Here is a 17,637-nt window from a genome sequence, read left to right as displayed (position 1 = left end):
GATCCATCTGTCTTCAATAAGGTTATAGGTAAGCACATTCTGAGCATTTATGAGGTACCAGCCCATGAGCTAAGCACTTTGCATGCATCACCGAATCCTCTTGTTATAGGATGAGATAGGTATTATTGTCTCCACTTTACTGATGAGGAACCTGAGGCTCAGAGGAGACAGTAGGTACCTTGCCTAAGGCTCTCTAAGTAGTAAGTGGTTGAAGCAGTGTTCACACCCCAGGGTGAGCAGTCTCTACGCTTCTGGGCCTGGCTTTTCTTCCCTTAGCAGTCTCTTCTAATAAAGTGCATCTTCTGGCCCTGGCGGGTGTGGCTCAGTGGATCGAGTGGTGGCCTGTAAACCAAAGCGATGCTGGTTTGATTCCCAGTCAGGGCCCATGCCTGGGTTGCAGGCCAGGTCCCCAGTGAGGGGTGTGCGAGAGGCAACCATGCATTGATGTTTCTTTCCCCCTCTTTCTCCCTCCCTTCCCCTCTGTCTAAATATAAATAAATAAAAACTTTAACAAAGTTAAAAAAAAAATAAAGTGTATTTTCTACCAGCTACCACTTTCTGGGCCTATGGGGAAAGTTTCCTGAGTGTTGATTTGGTTAGCCATCTGAACAGGGCAACACAGCATCTAAAGCCTCCAGCTGAGAGTCTGCCCTGAGGCCCAACTATGAGCTTTTTTGAAGTTAGTGCTGAGGATGTCTCTGAGGGTCAAAGATAATCTGTGTCAAAACCACAGCCCTGGGGGAAGGGAGCGGGAGTGGGCTGGAGCCCAGAGACCCAGGTTTCCCCTCAGCAAGTCCCTTGCTGGCTGCTTCTCTAGGAGACCCGTGCTGTATGTTCCCCACAGGGCAAGGCCACCTCTGATGGGGCCCCAGAGGGTGACCTCTCTAGGAAGCAGTGGGACTTGAGCCAGCCTTGGAGGACCTCACCAACTTGAATGAAGGAGAGTGAGCGTGGAATGGGAAGCCTTTCCAGCACAGAGAAGCCGGGAGTGCTGGGTAGGCCATCCAGCCTCTCCCATGCTGCTTTAGTGTGCCCTGCTGTGTGTCCACACCACAGTCCCCCAAGGGAGGGGTTGTTAGTGTGCCTGGCAGATGAGGAAACTGAGCCCAGGGTCCAAGATGTGCTGGATGCAGGACGTGCTGAATGCCAGGCGATGAGGTGGATGATTCCGAGGGAGGTTCCCAAGCCGCAGGTTACCCTAGCAATGTGTGGGGCGGTTTATCAGAGAGGAAGAGAATGGAGGAGGCTAGCAATGGTGCAGAGGCTGTCAGCAACCCCGGTGAGCTGCGAGGCAGGCCTGGCCAGCGCCCGAGCCTGGAAACAGAGGTGCGGGGGAACAGGCTGGGCTGGTGGGCGGTGCAGGAGGTCTGATCTGAAAGAGAGCTCAAAGGTCATCTACTGAACCCACCTGTTTTACACAGAAAGACTGAGTCCCAAAGAGCAGAAAGGGCTTGCCCAAGGGCACACAATGGGTTAATGGTAGACCCAAGCTAGAAAGACCCTGGGAAGCTCAAGGATACCCCCATTAAACAAGGAGCTAAATCTCCTATGATAGACCCTCCTCCCGGGATCAAGCTCACACCTGAGGTTATCAGGGGTCCCAGTGAGACCCAGCTTGGCTTTTGTCTTATAGTAGGACCCCCCGCCCGGCCTCCCTTTCCCTTCCCTGGATCACAGTTTTTTCATCTGTGAAATGAGGCCTTTGGACCAGCTGACTGATATGGCCCCTTTCTGCTCTAAGTGCTCAGAGGAAGATGAAGCTAGGCCTTCTTCCTCACTGTGTCTCCCACCCCTCAGTCCAGCCCGACACTGCGGGGGTGGACACTGTGGGGGTGGGGTGGGGGTGGGAGGAGGGGTTACGGCTCACATGCCTGAGGAGTGAGTGGTGCCTGGTCCCGAGGACGCAACATGATCTGTAAAGGATCTCTGACCCTCTCCTTTTGAACCCTGGAGAGGGCGTCTCAGTCATGTGAGGACCACAGGGGGATTAGTGAGGCTGAGATGGGACGAGGCAGCCACTTGGGGAGAGGCTGGGAAGAGGGGAGAGAAGCAGGCAGGAGAAGGAGGGCCTTGGGCCTCACAGGGAATGAACTGAGCAGCTGGAAAGGACCCTGCTGGGGTCCTGCAGTGGGAAGGTGCCCGGCGTGTGTCCTTTGGAGGCCTGTGGGACAGGCCGCCTTCCAGCTGTAAGCCTCTCAGTGCACGAACCAAGGGCTGTTGAGGTGTGCTTGGGACCAAGGAGAAGAGGAAGAAAAGGTGCAGGGACCTGAAGAAGAGGGAGGCCGAAGGGAAGGAGTCAGGGCCCCCGCCTGAGAGGGGAAACCGGCAGAGGAAGAGGATGTGCTGGAGGCTTTGAGTGATGCCTGGTTCCTGATAAGAGTCACTGTCAGGTGTCCCATATAACCTCAGGCAAAGGAGACCTGTCAGGGAATGGGAGAAAGCGTTAAATTTGGAGCCAGCAGGCCTGGATTTCAGACCCTTCCACTAACTGTGTGGCCTTGGGCAGGTCTCTTGGCCTCTCTGAGCCTTGGATTCTAGAAACAAAGAGCAGTTGCATTTCATCCTTCACACTGGGCAGGCCAAGAGATCAAATTTCGATCCTACCCCAGACCCTCCTCCCTCTCCCCTCACTGGCCACTCTGGATGTACCACTTCTTCACCCAAGCACATACCCTCACAGGTGCAAGGGGCTGCCCCAGCCCCTCTAAAGAGGTTTGAACCCATCCAGGGCCTGCGCAGTGAGGGGACCAAAATGGGAGGCTGGGGGGTGGGGAGGACAAGCACTTTCCCAAGCCTGGCTGTGGGGGGAGGGGAGCCATGCCTCTTTACCCCCATATCTCCCCTTCCCCCTCTGATGGGATCCTTGGGGCTCTCCTCCCCTTTTCCTAAGCCCTGCTTGTCTTCTCCACAACAAGGAGAGAATGTTATTTAAAAAGAGATCAGGAGATTTTCCTTAAATAGGCATGGAGTGCTGTGCCAGGGCCCAGGGTGGGGGAGGGGGGCAGAGGCCGCTCTGAGTGGTGGAGGGAAAGGAGCGAAGGAGAGAACAACCTCCCCAGGGTGTGCGCACTCCCTCGCAGTTTACCAAGCACGGTCCCAGCATCCACCCTGACGGCAGAGGGTCAAGCAGAGCTTACTCCCACCCCACCCTCATTCTGAGGGTGAGGAAACTGAGGCCCAGGTCAGGGAACCGAAGCGTGCTAGCTCCCAGGTGGCATCTGATGCTGGATGCCGTGGTCTTTCCACTACAGTCTTCAGGAGCTGGGAGGTGTTCAGAGAGGCGAGGAGCCCAGAAGATAGGGCCTCCTATAGCAGGGATGGGGGCTTCCTCAGGTTGGGGGTGTCTTGGAGCCTCCGTGACACCTGCTGCCTGCCCCCACCATCAGTTCCCAGGCCTTTGGCTCCTGCCCCCCCCACCCCGTTTGCCCCTGCCGGCCCTCCCAGGCCTAGCTTGTAACTGGACGCCCTCCTTCCCAGGTGAGCTGGGGCTCTGCTTACCGAACCCAACACCGGCTGGGGGAGGGAACTGAGGGGCAGCCCTGGGGGGACATCCGCCAGGAGGCTGTGAGGCCGAGGAGGGAGCTGGAGCCAAGCGGGTAAGAGGCTGAGGAGTGGGCGGTGGCCGCCTGCACAGTCGCCGCCCTCCCCGCAGGGCTTGTCTGACACCTGGGGGTCACTCCTCGATTCCGGATCTCCTTCCCAGCCAGTTACATCTCAGCAGGCGATGCTTTCGGAATCCTGAAGAAGTGGAGTCTTGAGAGTGGCGTTTCTGGGTCAAAGCTAGGGACAGGAGGCACCCCGCCCTTGCTCCTTCTTGCGAGGGTCCTGAATGCCGAGGGAGGCCTCCGACACTTGGTTGCCCACCCTGGCCACACCATTTAGAGCCTTGAGACCTTGAGCTGCCCACCTGTGAACTTCCTGCTCTGTGAACTAGGTCTAACCATCCTCATACACCCTCTGATGAGAAGACGGACCGAGGGAAAAAGAGGGGCAGTTATGACAAATGGACTCACAGACGAGGGCTGAGACCTCATGTTTGTTGGAAGACGGAGAGGGGCAAAACTTCCGTCTCCTCTTCCCCTCAGTAGGCGGGCTCAGCCTGTGTCTTTGAGAAGACTGAAAGAAAGCATTCACTTACTCTGGGCTCTGGTTAATTCTCTTATTCTCCAGGCCACTCAGGAGGCAGGGAAAGGGTAGGGGTGAGGAGGAGGGGTGCAGGGCAGCCACTTTAGGCTGGAGTAGTAAAGGCCAATAGGAGTTAACCGGGAGGGTTTACCTCGTGCCTGGCCCCACCCAAGCTTTTTACTAGTCCTACCTCCATCGATAGGCTGTTAGCCCCGTTTCACTATTGAAACCAGGGCTGAGGATTTAGGCAGCATGTCCAAGGTCATGTGGGACATGGTGAAGCCGGTATCTGACTGAAGGGTCCTCTGTTGACTTTGCAAAAATCCCAGGATCCTGGTACTTGGGTTCCAGACCCAGCTTGCATTGTGGCCTTGGCCAAGTCACCTAACCTCTCAAGAGAGTTTTCTCTCCCTGAAGGTGGGGATAATGTCCCACTGTCTTCTCAGGGTTATTGTGAAAAACAACAGGGTTAATGAAAACAAACCAGGAGGTACGCTGCAGATACCAAGTGCAAGCTTTTCAGCAGAGGAACCTCCCCCTCCTTACTCTTACTGGGCTCCCAGCTCCTGAGGTGTCCCAGTGCCTCAACCAGACACACACTGAGAGACAAAGGACCTGCCAGATCTCTGGGAAGAGGCTGACTGACCACTTGGCACCACCTAGTGGCCTGTGGTGTGTGGTGCTTGGGGAGACAGAGGGCTCGGTTGCTCTGAGACTGGAGGTTTGAGCATGACCATTGGCCCCATAGGCGTGAGCAAAATATGCCAGGACCTCAGGAAGAATGAGGTTCTACTTAGCTAAGCCCTCCCCTGGCCACCTTCCTGAGGGAAGGGTGAAGGTGGGCACTCCACCAGCCTACCTCCCTTTGGACAGCTCTAGGAAGACCAGGGGGTGGCCACGGGGTCCTAGCTCCAGGCTTGCCACCATCTAGTTCCCCAGGACCTAGCCACTTCCCCTGAAGAATTGGAGTAAACATCCCTGCCTCTCAGGAGACCCGGCTCTGTGGATGTTCTTTCATGTATCAAACATTTTATGAAATGTCTTCTTTCTAAAGTCATCATGCTGAGTGCGGTAGGGACACAAAGACAGCTAGGCCAAGTTTGTTGCTACCAAGGGACCCACCTTATTCTCAGGGGAGACAGACTGCAAATTGATCCATTACCTTCAAGGCAGATCACAACTGGCACTGAAGAGGGAGCGCTGAGGCCTACGGGGCCTGCAGGGAGCGGGGCTCAGGGCTGGGACCCTCAGAAGCGGCCTCCCTCCCCCAGCCCCCACCCCTCCTGCTTTAAAGTCTGTAATAAAATGGAGCATTGAACTCCATCTTCCATACCTTGTGCCTTTGTACTATGCAGTTTCCTTTTCCTAAATGACTTTCTCTGACTTGTACTCCTGACAAACTCACCTCCAGTCTTCCTTCTGGAGACGCGGGGGAGAGAGGAGGAAATCCCTATGGTGAGGCAACTAGGGAGAAAACAGAATCAAGGGGTCCCCCAAGCAGTGGGACGCCCCCATCATCCGGGCAGCGTGTGCAGGCAGGTGGCAAGCCCTCACGGCCCGCTTCAGGCTCTCTGCGCTCTTTCATTCTGCTGTGTATTCGTTCTCTGCTCTTGGCCTTCCCCATTCCATGTGCTGGGCTGGGCACTGTGGCTGCCAGAGGCGGGCGACTGGCTCCCTCCTGATCTCAAGAGCTTTGTGGTACAGAAGACGAACCCACAGCCAAGGGCAGCACAGTGGATGTGCTCTGAGGCTGGACCTGACCATTCTGCCTGGATAGAAAGGGGCAGGGCTGGGTTCTGGGACGCAAAGCAGTTGATGTCTCAAGCGAGTCAGGAAGGATTAATCTGGCCATTTCAGGTTTGCTAGAAACATGTAGCCAAGTCAAGGAGGTGTGAGCAGGGAATGCATCTGCCTTAGGGTCCCTTTCTCTGACTGTCCCTCTGCCACCCGGCAGGTACTCTCCATTGCTTGATTCTTTAGCGCTAGTCACAAGTTGAGGTTATCTTGTTTGCTTGTTTAGAATTGGTCTCCCTCCCTCCCTTTGCTACAGTGTCTTGAGGCAGGGCCACATCACTCTGGTTTACTGGGGGGTCTCCAGTCTAGTCCAGCACCTGGCTTATAAGAGGCATGGGAGGAAGGTTTGTGGAAGGAAGGAAGGAATGAGATAAAGTCTTCTTTATCTCAGTATCACAAGATTACTAGGGACATTTCCTCCTTTGTTCTCCCCATACTTATCCATTCACGACGGCCCCCACACTCTAAGGGGGTCTCTAGTCCTTCCTGTTTCTTTGCCACAAAGGAAATGCTATCTGAGGACACAGTCTTTGACTTTTGCTTCCTAGGTCCAGTTCCTTGAGGGGACTATGTTGGGGGGAAGCAGAGTCAAAGAGAGGAGGCTTTCCAAGACTGAAGAGGGGCAAACGATTACAGGGTCCCCTCAGAGAACCACAGGGAGGTGGCAGGGTTCCAGAAGGCATGGTGCAGGGTCCCTGGGGAGACTGGCTCTCAGAAAGCACCCTCCCCCCACCCTCAGCCCCGGGCAGGGTTATAGCCTGTGGACGCTGGTCACTGCGGGTGATAGCAGCCACCATGAGGCCCTGGAAATGAAAGGCCTGCTCCTACAAGGCCCCTCCCTGCCTGTATGACCCTAGGGGTGGGGAGCCCCCAATATTGACTGAGATAGAGTTTCCCTACACCCCCAGAGATACAGGTTAGAAGTAAGATTAACTTAGATGTCAAGAAAATAAAGAACCGTGAGGTTGCTTGCATACCTTCCTCACAAGACAATCCACTATCATGATCTGCCCTGAGAGGCAGGTATGTCTGGAGCTCCCCACACAGAGAACGTGTTTGCCTTTCTCCGGGGGCCTTCTGGAAAGTATCTTCATAAGGAGAAGAACTTTCTGATGACCAGGCAGTCTTGTGAGGAAGACACCTTGAGCAGAGCAAGTCCATATGAGACCGGGGAAGCGGAAATTGGTGCCTGGGTGAGAGGAAAGGGCTGGGAGGGGGAGAGGGCCTTGGGAGTGTGTGTTGAGGGTGGAGCCAGAGAGGAGAATCCCAGGAGAGGACGCTCAGACATCCTCAACAGTGCAGCTCTGGGGGATGATGTAAGATAGAAGCTCTGGTACCTGCTGCACCTTCATTGCACATTCAGCCTCTTGCCAGTGGCCGCAGGACCTGCCTGGGAGACCAAGCCCAACCAGTCGCACACATGCCGTTAGGTCTGGACTGAGTGATGTGGAGGCAGAATATGGCAGGACTCCTTCCCCTGGTGGCTGTGCTTGGTGCGCAGGGTGGCTACAAAGGTCCTCCTGGCCAGCTGCTCTCAGTCCCACTCTTGCCAGCGCTTCTAGCCTCCCTGGTTCCCACTTGTTTCCAAGCCTGGGTTTTCTGGGCTTTGTATCACTTCTTTGAGTGAGCCTTCTGTTCCATTACCTTCCTTTCCTGCTGAAGTTATCCTGAGTCAGTTTCTCCTGTTTCCATCCAAGAACCCCAAAGGGTGCAGAGCGGCTAGAAAACACGAAACAGTGCCATCTGTGCTGACCTGGATGTCCCCAAATGGTAAGGGGAAGGAGTGAAAAATGCAAGGTGCAACCGAGATTGTAAGCTTCCTGAGGACTGGGTGACAGTGTGACCTATTAACAGCTGGACCTGGGAGGACAGCTGTCATGCGGGCAGACAAGAAACACCCTGGCCCTCGAGGTACCGTGTTTAAAGGCCCTCACGGTTGCCCACTTGTTGAGGGGTCACCCTGTGGGCATGGCCTCTCCTAAGTGAGCCTTCTATTTGGGGTAGAGAAAAGGATTCAGGCTACAGAAAAACAACTGACTCCTCCAGGTCAGGAAGGGTAGTGTCAAGAGCCAGAGAGTCAGAGGCTGTCCAGGGGCCAGGCTGGCATCCCTCTGAGGCTCCAGATCTCGTCCGCTGAAGGAGCCAGTGTAGGAACCAGACACCACGGTGATAATCATTAGCAATCATAACTGTTAATAACAGCTACTTATTGAGCTCCTGCCATGTGGCTGGGCTTTCTTCCAACAACCCTCTGCGAAAGCAAGTTACCACCTGTACTTTGCAGGTGAGGAAACCCTCTCCGAGAGGTTGTGTAATGCGCCTGAAGTCACATACCTGGCAAGCGGCAAAGCCAGGATGGAAAGCCAGGCCTGTCCTCTGAGCTTCAACCATCAGTCACATTCTCCACAGGCTGTAGCCCTGCCTCCCCCACGAAGCCCACAGCGGAGGTGTGGGGCCCTGGAGCCCCTCTGACCCACCACCGCACTGAGCCCCCGACGTCAGTGGCCTCCGCCATTTAGCCAGACGCTCCCCGAGCACCTACTCCGTGCACCGGGGCCTCAGCTGGCCTTTGGAGGACAAGGATAAGTGCCTTCAAACACCCATATTTCATGTTCCCCAGCCACCAGCATGGTTTCGTTATTCTCGACCCCTCCCATCATTGGAGATTTTATTATATTTATTAGTCATCGCTTTCCGTAACTGTCAATACATGCTTCTACCATAACTGGGTTGATGCCTTTCACTCACAAGCAGGGAACCGTGAACAGTTTTAACCGGTCTATGAGGGCCCCTGAGCAGTTTCCATTAGGCTTTTTGATCAACAGAGGCTTGTTTGTGATCCCTCCGCCACCAGAATGTCCAAGTTAGATTTTCAGAGTGAGAAAGTTTCAGCTGAGGCTCCCGGCATGCTTCAGATGTTGCAACAGGCCCATTTCTCACCATGTGAATTCTCTAGTTTGTCTCTATCTGACTATTGGGTGATAGTGATTCACCTTGTCATTTCGTCGTGAGTCATCAACCTCAGCTAACTCAGCTTTCCAAATACCGGTAACCAGCGATACTAAGAAAACTCACGGAAGGGTCCGGGAGCTCAGTCATCAGGGTGTTACCGCCTGTGTGCACAGGCAGGGCCGGGGGCTGGCGTCAGGATTAGCCTTCAGGGACCAGGAACATCCAGTGTCCCAGGGAGGGGCACCTTCTTAAAGGGAGCAGAAGACTCAACTCACAGTCTTACACAGTTCACAAGTTTATTTGCCCTAAATACATACAATCTGAGAACTTCCGTTTCAATCCCTACACACTATTTCTTCCCCCTAAAAGCAGCTTAAGATGCGGGTGCACAGTTTGCTGTGCGTGTTCTCATATTGTCAGGCTCAGAAGGTGTTTGTCCTGGCTGTGCTAGGCTGGGCCTGGCTGTGAAATTACCAGGTTCCCTTCTTGATTTGTGCCTGTACTCGGCCCGAGTCCCACAGGACCCCCGCGGCCTGTTCCTGCTCCTGGAGCACCTCTCCCCTCTGCAGCCCAAAAGGGGCCGCATCCGCGACTGTGGCCCTGTGGCCGGCCCTCACAGACAGCTGTCCTCTAACACCAGGTACCACCGGGGACCCATTCCCAGCTGGCACAGAAAGGGTTACTCCTGACCCTGGAAGCAGCTCACCCAGGGCAAGGGGAGAAACTGAGGCACAGAGGGCAAATGGGTGGGAAGCACTATCCCTGTGCCCCTGCAGGAGCCTGAGAGGCCCCAGTGAAGGGAGAACGGGGCACTGACCATCCTTCCCCGGCTGCCTCCTGGGGCTCTGACCCTCTAGGGGGCAGGAGGAGGGGCAGATGACCCTTCTCTTCTCTCTGCAGCTCCAAGATTTGGGTCCACATTCTCCTGGTCTGAGGATGCCTCATCATCACTTGGGGACCCCTAGATTGAAGCCAGAGAGTCTGAGTCACGGACTTCTGCTGTCCCCCAGAGTCACAACTTTCCTCTTGCCCTTGTCCCCAACAAAGCCAGAGAAGGCTCTGCCACCCCTACCCAGGGTCCCTTGGCCTTCCGTCTGTTCTAGCTCCTAGGCTGCCCACAGCCATGTGGCTCACCACCGGGTAACTCCCTCTTACCAGGCCAAGGCCACTGCTCCGCTGCAGGGTGGCATAGAAGCGCAGCACACGGGGGTCACAGCGAACCACTGTGGGGTCAAAGTCCAGCACACGCAGGCCCTGCAGGCTGCGGGCCCGAGAAAGGGCCACGTAGGCCTGGCCGCTGGCAAACACACGGCTCAGAGAGATCTCCACACAATCCAGGGACATGCCCTGGGGGAAGGAACAGCAGAGATGGAGCCGGCTCTGCCTGAAGCCTTTTGTGTCCAAGAGCCTGCTTCTCTCACCAGGCCAGCTATTGCCCCTGGATCCCCTCGCCCAGTCCAGAGACTCTCAAGGCAGAGGCCTAGGTGACCCTGGATGGGTATCTGAGTCGGAGGGGCTCCAGGAGACACAGGCAGGATGAGAGAGAGGGACAGGACTGAGAGGAGGAACACAGGCCTGGGTCAGACAGCCATGGCAAGGAATCCTGGCTGTGCCTCTCGCTAGTCGTGTGGCCTTGGACAAGTTACTTAACCTCTCTGAGCCTCGGTTTCTACCTCTGTAAAAACAGGAGCGATCATTACATCTATACCTCATATTGTTGCAACGAGGGAAGTATACCTCAAATAGTTGTAATGAGGGGAGTATTAAATTTAACATGTCTGGTAGTGGCTCAGAAAATGGCAGGGCAGGAGATGACAGAGGGGAAAGGGAGAGCGGTGGGATGGGAAATGCACTAAAGAAAGGTTTAGCCCTGGCTGGCTTGGCTCAGTGGGTTGAGCACTGTCCTGTGAACCGAAAAGTTCAGTTCCCAATTAGAGCGCGTGCCTGGGTTGCAGGCCAGGTCCCTGGCTGGGGGCGTGCTAGAGGCAGCCAATCGATGTTTCTCTTGTACGTCGATGTTTCTCTCCCTCTCTTTGTCTCTCCCTTCCCCTCTCTCTAAAAATAAATTAAGTCTAAAAAAAATTAAAAGATTTATTCTACAACCAGTCTGGAACTTTCCATCTAGGGCAAGATCAGCCCCCATAAAGCCTTTAAGGGCCCCTCAACTTGCCTATTTTGTACGCCCTCTGCCCTGCCCGGCCCCCTCCCCCACACTGGCTGCTCACCTGGCTCTTGTGGATGGACATTGCCCAGGCCAGCTGGAGGGGCAGCTGCTGCCGGCTGAGGAGCTGGCCCCCCGTGGCCTGCACTGTCCAGCGGTCAGCACGGATGACCTCGGTGACTCCGCACAGAAACCGTACCTGGGGCAGCCCTGAGGGAGGCATGGAGAAGTCCAGCTTTTCAGCCCTGTTTCAGGGCTCAGAGGTGAGACACAGTCCTCACCTTTCCACCCTCACTTACCTCGGGACCCTGATGTCCCAAGAAGGGGGACTGTGCCGCCATCACTCACCTCTCCCCTCAGTCTCGAACCCGACTACCACCCCTCGGGCGCCATTCACCAGGCCCCGGGACACCGCTAAGTTCTTCACCAGCATCACCTGTGGGGGAAAGAGAACAGGAGGCATGGAGAGCTGCCCCAGTCCGATGCCTGGTCTCAGGGGCAGCAGTCGCTGTTGCGGTTCTGGGAGGCTGGGGCCTGCATGGAGGGACACTGAGTCGTAAGCCTTAGCTTAGCCACTGGCTGACTGTAACCCCTGCAGCAAGATTCCCCTTGTGTCAAGGGAAAGACATTTGCTCAGGACAGGGGTAAAGAGCAGTAAGGTGACAGACGTCACAGGGCTTTGAAAACTTCCACGCCTCTTGTGGGGTATGTGTGTGGGCCACCATCTTGAGGGAGAGCCCCCAGATCCTGCCATTTCTCTTCCAACTACAGTGCCTACATTTTCCCCTTAGGTGCCCTTGGGAACCATAGGAAAGATTCCCATTTGGCCCAGTCCCAATATGGCGAAGGAAGGTGGACCCGTACAATATAGCATATAGTATAGAAGGCAACTGTGTGGAGTAGATATTTCACTCTCCAATTTAGAGGTGAGAAAACCAAGCTCCAGCAAGGGCAAGGGACTTACGACAAGCAATACTGCCTGGAGCTCCAGGCACAGAAAGAGTAGGGCAGTGGAAAGCTGAAGACAGGAAGGTGGTGGGATAGGGGGAAGGGAGTTTGCTGTGGTCGCAGCTGGGCCCTCTGGCTGTGGAGTGGCCTGGGTACAGGGGCAAAGGCTGGGGAGGGCCAGCTCCCAGGGTCTAGGCCCGGCTTTCCACTCACCTGGGCCCCCAGCTTTAGCTGAAGAAGCTTGTTAACGGGACACTGGACATCCAGGGTCCGGGCTTGCTCAGGGTCACTGTCCATGGCCTCGAAGCTGTGCACCTCACCTGGGAAAAAAGATTACTAGTCACTTATGGCTTAGTTTCCAAAAACACATATCAGACCAGGGCAGGGGGGGTGGGTAGTGGGGGTAGCTCAGACCTAGCTGGGGCTTTAGAACCAGAGACCTGGATTTAAGACTCATTTCCAGCATTTACTAGCTGAGTGATCTTGACCCTTTCAAGGTCACACCGCTCAAAATCAGTTACCTCTGCAAATGTAAGGGCCGTATGGCCACAGAGGTTGGGGCCTAGATATCTACATGACCCCAAGGGCCCTGGCTGCCTCAGGGGGCAATACTGGCCTGAGAGCCCCTCCCAGTTGGCCTTGCCCAGCCTTCACTCACTGCTCACCTGGTAGTTCCTGCAGCCGCCTCTCATTGGTAAGGGCCACATCATCCTGGTGGGTACACAGCCTTGTGGCCACAATCCCATCTCGCCCCACCTTGTGGGTGGCCGTAGCCTGAAGCTGGCGGGTCACCTCATCTGAGCACCTGTGGGGGCTGGGCTGTTAGGGCAGAGCCCACCTGAACACCAGGGAGGGTGGGGCATGTGAATGGTATGGCCCAAGCAGCAGTCCATGGATCAGGCCTGGGGACTGGAAAGGGGCACCCGAGTAAGATTTGCTGGCTCCAGACTGGCCAATTTGTCCTTTTTCCACTTGGGCCCCGTACACGGGGACTGAGCATGGTATGTGTGGGGTGCCTGGCTATGATCGTGGGTGGGTACCCTTTCCTGTGCCTGACCCCAGGAAGGAGCTAGACACCCTCCCATCCTCACTGCTTCTCAGGACATTTGATATGCTGCGTGAGCACAGTCCGGAGGTTTAAAGGACCCAGACAAGGCACTGATGTTGGTACTTGTAATACTGGTAGCTTATAATCAGATCGGCCTCTACAGGACAATCTTCTAGCCCTTGGCCTGCTGCCATAGGGGAAAAAAATTGAACCGGTGTTTCCATCCCCCCAACTCCTGTCTCCAGCCTTCTTCTACCTGGGGAAGCCTGGGTGCAGCAGGACAACTTGGGCCCATCTCTCCCTGCGCTGCTACTCAGCCTTCCTCTTGCCCCCCATGCATGCTGGTGCATGCTGTGCGCTTTCCTACCTGCCTCCTGTCCCAGGGCACAGAGCGGCCCACTACCCCCGTCCTTCCCCAAGCCCGCCCCAATCTGACCTGGCTTTGAATGCTCAGCTCTGGCCCATGTCATCTGCCTCCTGGCCCGTCCACTCCCACATTAGAGTAGTCATAGCATTTCAACCTTTAGTCCGAGGCGGGCTGGGATCATGCCTGCAACCTCCCCTCTCCCACCAAGCGATCCCACAGGCTTTGAGAGTGGAAGGACCCTAGGTTTTAGACTCAGACCTAGGTTTAAATCCCAGCTCAGTCACTTACTAGCCGTGACATTGGGCAAGTCACTTTACCTCTTTGAACCTCAGTTTCTGCATCTGTGAGATAAGAATATCGACATTTCTGAATTCCTCTTGCATGTCCATCTGCCCATAGTTCCCTGACACCTACTCTGTGCCAGGCCCTGTGCTGGGTGATGGGGACCAACCCCGGGGGAGGCAGGGGCGCAGTCTTCACAGAGTGACCATCTCCCACAGGCCCAAGAAACATTTCTTCCCCTTCTCTGGGTCCACATGCTCCTCTGTGACACACACTTGGATCCTCATCTGTGACCCCTTCTCTAATCACGGAGCCCACCTGCCCAGCCTCACGGCCTGCAGCAGAGAGATGAAGGTCTGGTCTGCCTGCCTCCACACCTTGGTCAGCTCCAGGGTCACTGGGACACACCTCCTCCAGCTCTTAGCCTGGTGGGGGAAGGCGGTGGTGTCAGGGAGCAGAGCAGAGCCCTGGGGGTGGTGGGGGGAAGGCAGGACAGGAGGGAGAGAGGTAGGTACCTGGAAGCAGAACTGTGGGGGCTGGGAGCCCTTGGTGACAGGTGGCAGCTGCAGGAAGTCCCCACAGATGATGAGCTGGATTCCTCCAAATGGCTTATTCTGCTGCCGGACTGCTCTGGAGAGAAGCAAGCAGTGCTTTAGGGCCGAGGGTGTGCAGGTACCTCATGGAAAACCACCAGAAGCCAGCCCTCACTGCACCTACTGACCGGGCCACGGCCTCCAGCTTGTCAAATAAGTCCGCCTCCACCATGGAGATCTCGTCAATGACCAGCCGCTGGCAGTTCAGCCAGCCCTGCCGCACCCCCGGCCGCTGGGCCAGGGCCACACACTGGGCCAGGGGAGCCTGTCCTGAGCCAATGCCTGTGGGTGACATTGTTCAGCATGGGTGGAGGCCCCAGCCCTGTCTCAACCGTGACTTTCCCTGCCTCCCTTCGCACAGGCAGGCTTGCTCCCCGCTCTAGCCCCAGGGGCTCTCACTGACCTGCGAAGGCATGGAGGGTAGTGCCCCCGATGTGGCAGGCCGCCACCCCAGTGCTGGCAGTGGCCACAGTGCCTGCGGGAGGCAGTGCGCCCAGGATACGCTTCAGCAGATAAGACTTCCCTGTTCCTAGGCAGAGGGCAAAGTTAAGACCACCTCTCCTGTCTTACCCCACCACCATTCTCTGCCCCCCCACTACCTGCACTCCCAGTGAAGAAAACGCTCTGGCCTTTCAGGATGACCCTCAGCACCGCAGCCTGCTCCTCAGAAAGCTGTGGTTTGGTGGGGGGCAAGCTCAGCCTCTTCACAGGCAGGGGCCACCTTGGGGCTTCCTGGGGAGACAGGACTGTCTCAGAGCCTCCCCCCTCACTCTAGACATTGCCGCAACCGCCCCTTCTTGGCCCAGGTGCAATGCTGGGCCGAGTAGTCCTTATATCTCTGCTTCCTTAGAGCCCTTGGGCAGCCTTGGTTCACCTGGAGATCTTGCCAGGAACAACTGGAGTCCAGGTCTCTCCTTGAGGAACGGGCCAAGCCTGGGTCTCTACTGACTCCTGGTTCCTAGAAGACCCCACTGCGTGGGCCTAGGTTCTCCCTCAGCCCCCTCCCCTGGGTTCCCTACCTCTTCTGGTCCTCTCACCCCTCCTTCCTTCTCACTTTTCTTCCTGCCACAAACTCATCTCTCATCTCACAACACCCAAGCAAAAGCTTGCCTAGCCGGGGCCCCTTCTTGCTCCATCTCCATCTTCTCAGCAGCTTAGTTTCAAACCCCTGTGGTCTGCGATTCATCCGCCCCAGTTCAAAAACTGTCAAGACCACCAGGTGTAGTCCCTACCCCCATCTGATGGTACCTGTTGGCTGCCCTGATACTACCGACCACTTCGCGTTCCTCCAAAGCTCTTCTTCCCCAGGGGGACTATATTCTTAAGTTTCCTTTTGAAGTCTCCTTTTCAGGCCTCCTTCTCTGCTTTCTCTTTTAACGTGACCTGGGCCCCCTGTCCCTATTCTGGCTTATCTTGTCTCAGAGATTCCACTATGAGAAACACGCGCCCAATTCCCACGTCTCTGTCATACTCAGATGTCCGATGGGCATCTCCTCTGGGATAACCAGCAACCCCCTCAAATACCATCACCACCATCTTCCCCCCAAACTTAGGTCTCCTTGGTCTCTTCCAACTTAGTGGCACACCCAGTCTCCAAGTCGGTCCCCCTTTCGTATTCTCACGGTGTTGGGCTCTGCCCCCACCTGGGACTCTGTGGGCCGCTTCACCGGCGTGGTGTCCGGGCACCGGGTGGCCGCTGCGCGTCGCAGCTCCTCGGGCTGCACGGGGCTGATGGTGAAGAAGTCGCGGGACCGCGGGCCTAGCAGCTGCGTGCGGGCGGAGGGCGGCCCAGGACCCGGGGCTGAGGCCAGTTTGAGGCGCAGAGTGCGAAGAAAGCGGCGCAGGCGGTCTGGGGGGCAGTCGGAGAGCAGCAACTGCACCGCGCCCACGCCCGGAGCGCCGTCGGCGGGGACCCGCAGCGTGCTGCGCCCGGAGGCGGCGAAGCGTGTGAAGAGGCGGGTGGCGCGCAGGGGGAAGCAGCGAGGCCGCTCCGCCGGCCCAGGCGTCTGCAGCCGCAGCATCAACTCGCGGCGTTCGTTGCGACCCAGGCTCAGCTCCGCGGTGCGTAGGGCCTTGCGCCTTCGCGGCTGCCCGCCCGGGCTCAGCTCCTCCACAGTCACGCGACACCGCAACTCGGAGTCCTCGCATTCAGTTGCCGTTGCGAGAGTGTCCGACAGCATCGCGACCGCCTCTGCAGGTCTGCAAATGGATCAGAGCACAGGGGTAACGGGGACTCGAGGGCGTAACAGGTAGTATAGAGGCCGTGACGGCGAGCCCGGTCAAGGCCAAACAGGTAACACAAAGAGGTCACAGATGGTAAAGAGGACCCTGGGGCCAATTTAGGAAATTCACTTAGAAATTACTTTCCTATACAATATTTCCAGAGCGGCGGATGGGCAGCGTCAAATGCACCCTGGTTTGGATGTCCGGCCAGGGCCGTGGAAGAAGGGAGACCCTGAATAGAAGTCAGCTTCAAGGGGACCAGGGAAGGCACGGGAATCCTCAGAGTCCTCTCCCCAGGAAGCAGGGGAATCGCATGTGGGGAAAGAAGCACATGTAATTATCGCCTTCCAGGCACGGTCACTGATCTAGACGCAGCCAGGCAGGTCTCACTATTCGCGGTTTACAAAAGTGGAAACGGGCTGGGAGAACCCACACGGCTGGTAGGAGTCCAGGCCAGTGTGATTCCGAAGCCCGGCGCTTCCCATCTCCAAGGTGGGGAAGTGGCAGAGTATTTGGCTAGGAAATCACGGTGAGGGCCCTGCGACCCTGGAACGTGTGCTCCCTCCGACTAACCCTCTCGTTTGCACCCTCCCGGCAGAGACCCCTGAAAGAAGCAGGCTCTCTTCCTCCCAATTCTGAGATCGGGTGGACACTCACTTGTGCCGGAACTTGGACGAACTAGCTGAAATAGAGCGGACCTGCCGGCTTAGCCCAGGATCTAGAAACTTTCAAATACTAGCAGTAGAAAATCACCCTATCCCTGGCCGGATCTTTAAATTTTCCAGCCAATCAGAGACAGGGGCGTGCCTCCCCCCCCCTCCCCGCTCCCCCGCCTCCCGCTTGGGCTGTACCAATCGCACGCCGGAGGAAGGAGGCTCACCGCCGCGGCGGAGCGTACCACGGCGCGGACGCGTGGGCGGGCGGGAGACTGCGGGGGTGCTGCCGCGGCGCCGCACGTGGTGAGCTGTCACCCAACCCGGCTCTGAAGATTTATTTTCAAAACCATCCCTTCTACTCATTCCCCCTCCCGTTACACAGCGGCTGAACTTGGCCTTGGGGAAGAGCTTTCACTGATCCCTCCTACTTTTTACCACGCGGAGGATCGTTGCCCACTCCTGGGCAGACCACCCCAAGGCCTGTCCGG

At 56.5% G+C, this 17,637-nt stretch overlaps 1 protein-coding gene across 1 annotated transcript; it reads right to left on the bottom strand.

Annotated features, from left to right (window-relative positions):
* Positions 1-9,724: 9,724 nt before the first annotated feature.
* On the bottom strand, positions 9,725-16,483 carry PIF1 (PIF1 5'-to-3' DNA helicase). Its single transcript, XM_054565678.1, has 12 exons — positions 15,893-16,483; positions 14,870-15,002; positions 14,674-14,799; positions 14,399-14,552; positions 14,193-14,307; positions 13,996-14,102; positions 12,646-12,785; positions 12,194-12,300; positions 11,381-11,468; positions 11,097-11,242; positions 10,027-10,218; positions 9,725-9,832 (listed from the first exon to the last, which is right to left on the bottom strand). The coding sequence occupies exons 1-12, from the start codon at positions 16,448-16,450 to the stop codon at positions 9,725-9,727; spliced, it is 1,974 nt and encodes a 657-aa protein (XP_054421653.1). The 5' UTR covers positions 16,451-16,483.
* Between the last annotated feature and the right edge of the window lie 1,154 nt (positions 16,484-17,637).

The sequence above is a fragment of the Pteronotus mesoamericanus genome, unplaced genomic scaffold (assembly GCF_021234165.1).
Source record: "Pteronotus mesoamericanus isolate MK-2021 breed Mesoamerican mustached bat unplaced genomic scaffold, CSHL_Meso_final contig_164, whole genome shotgun sequence".
NCBI lineage: Eukaryota > Metazoa > Chordata > Mammalia > Chiroptera > Mormoopidae > Pteronotus > Pteronotus mesoamericanus.
This window is presented reverse-complemented; position numbering and strand designations above follow the sequence as displayed.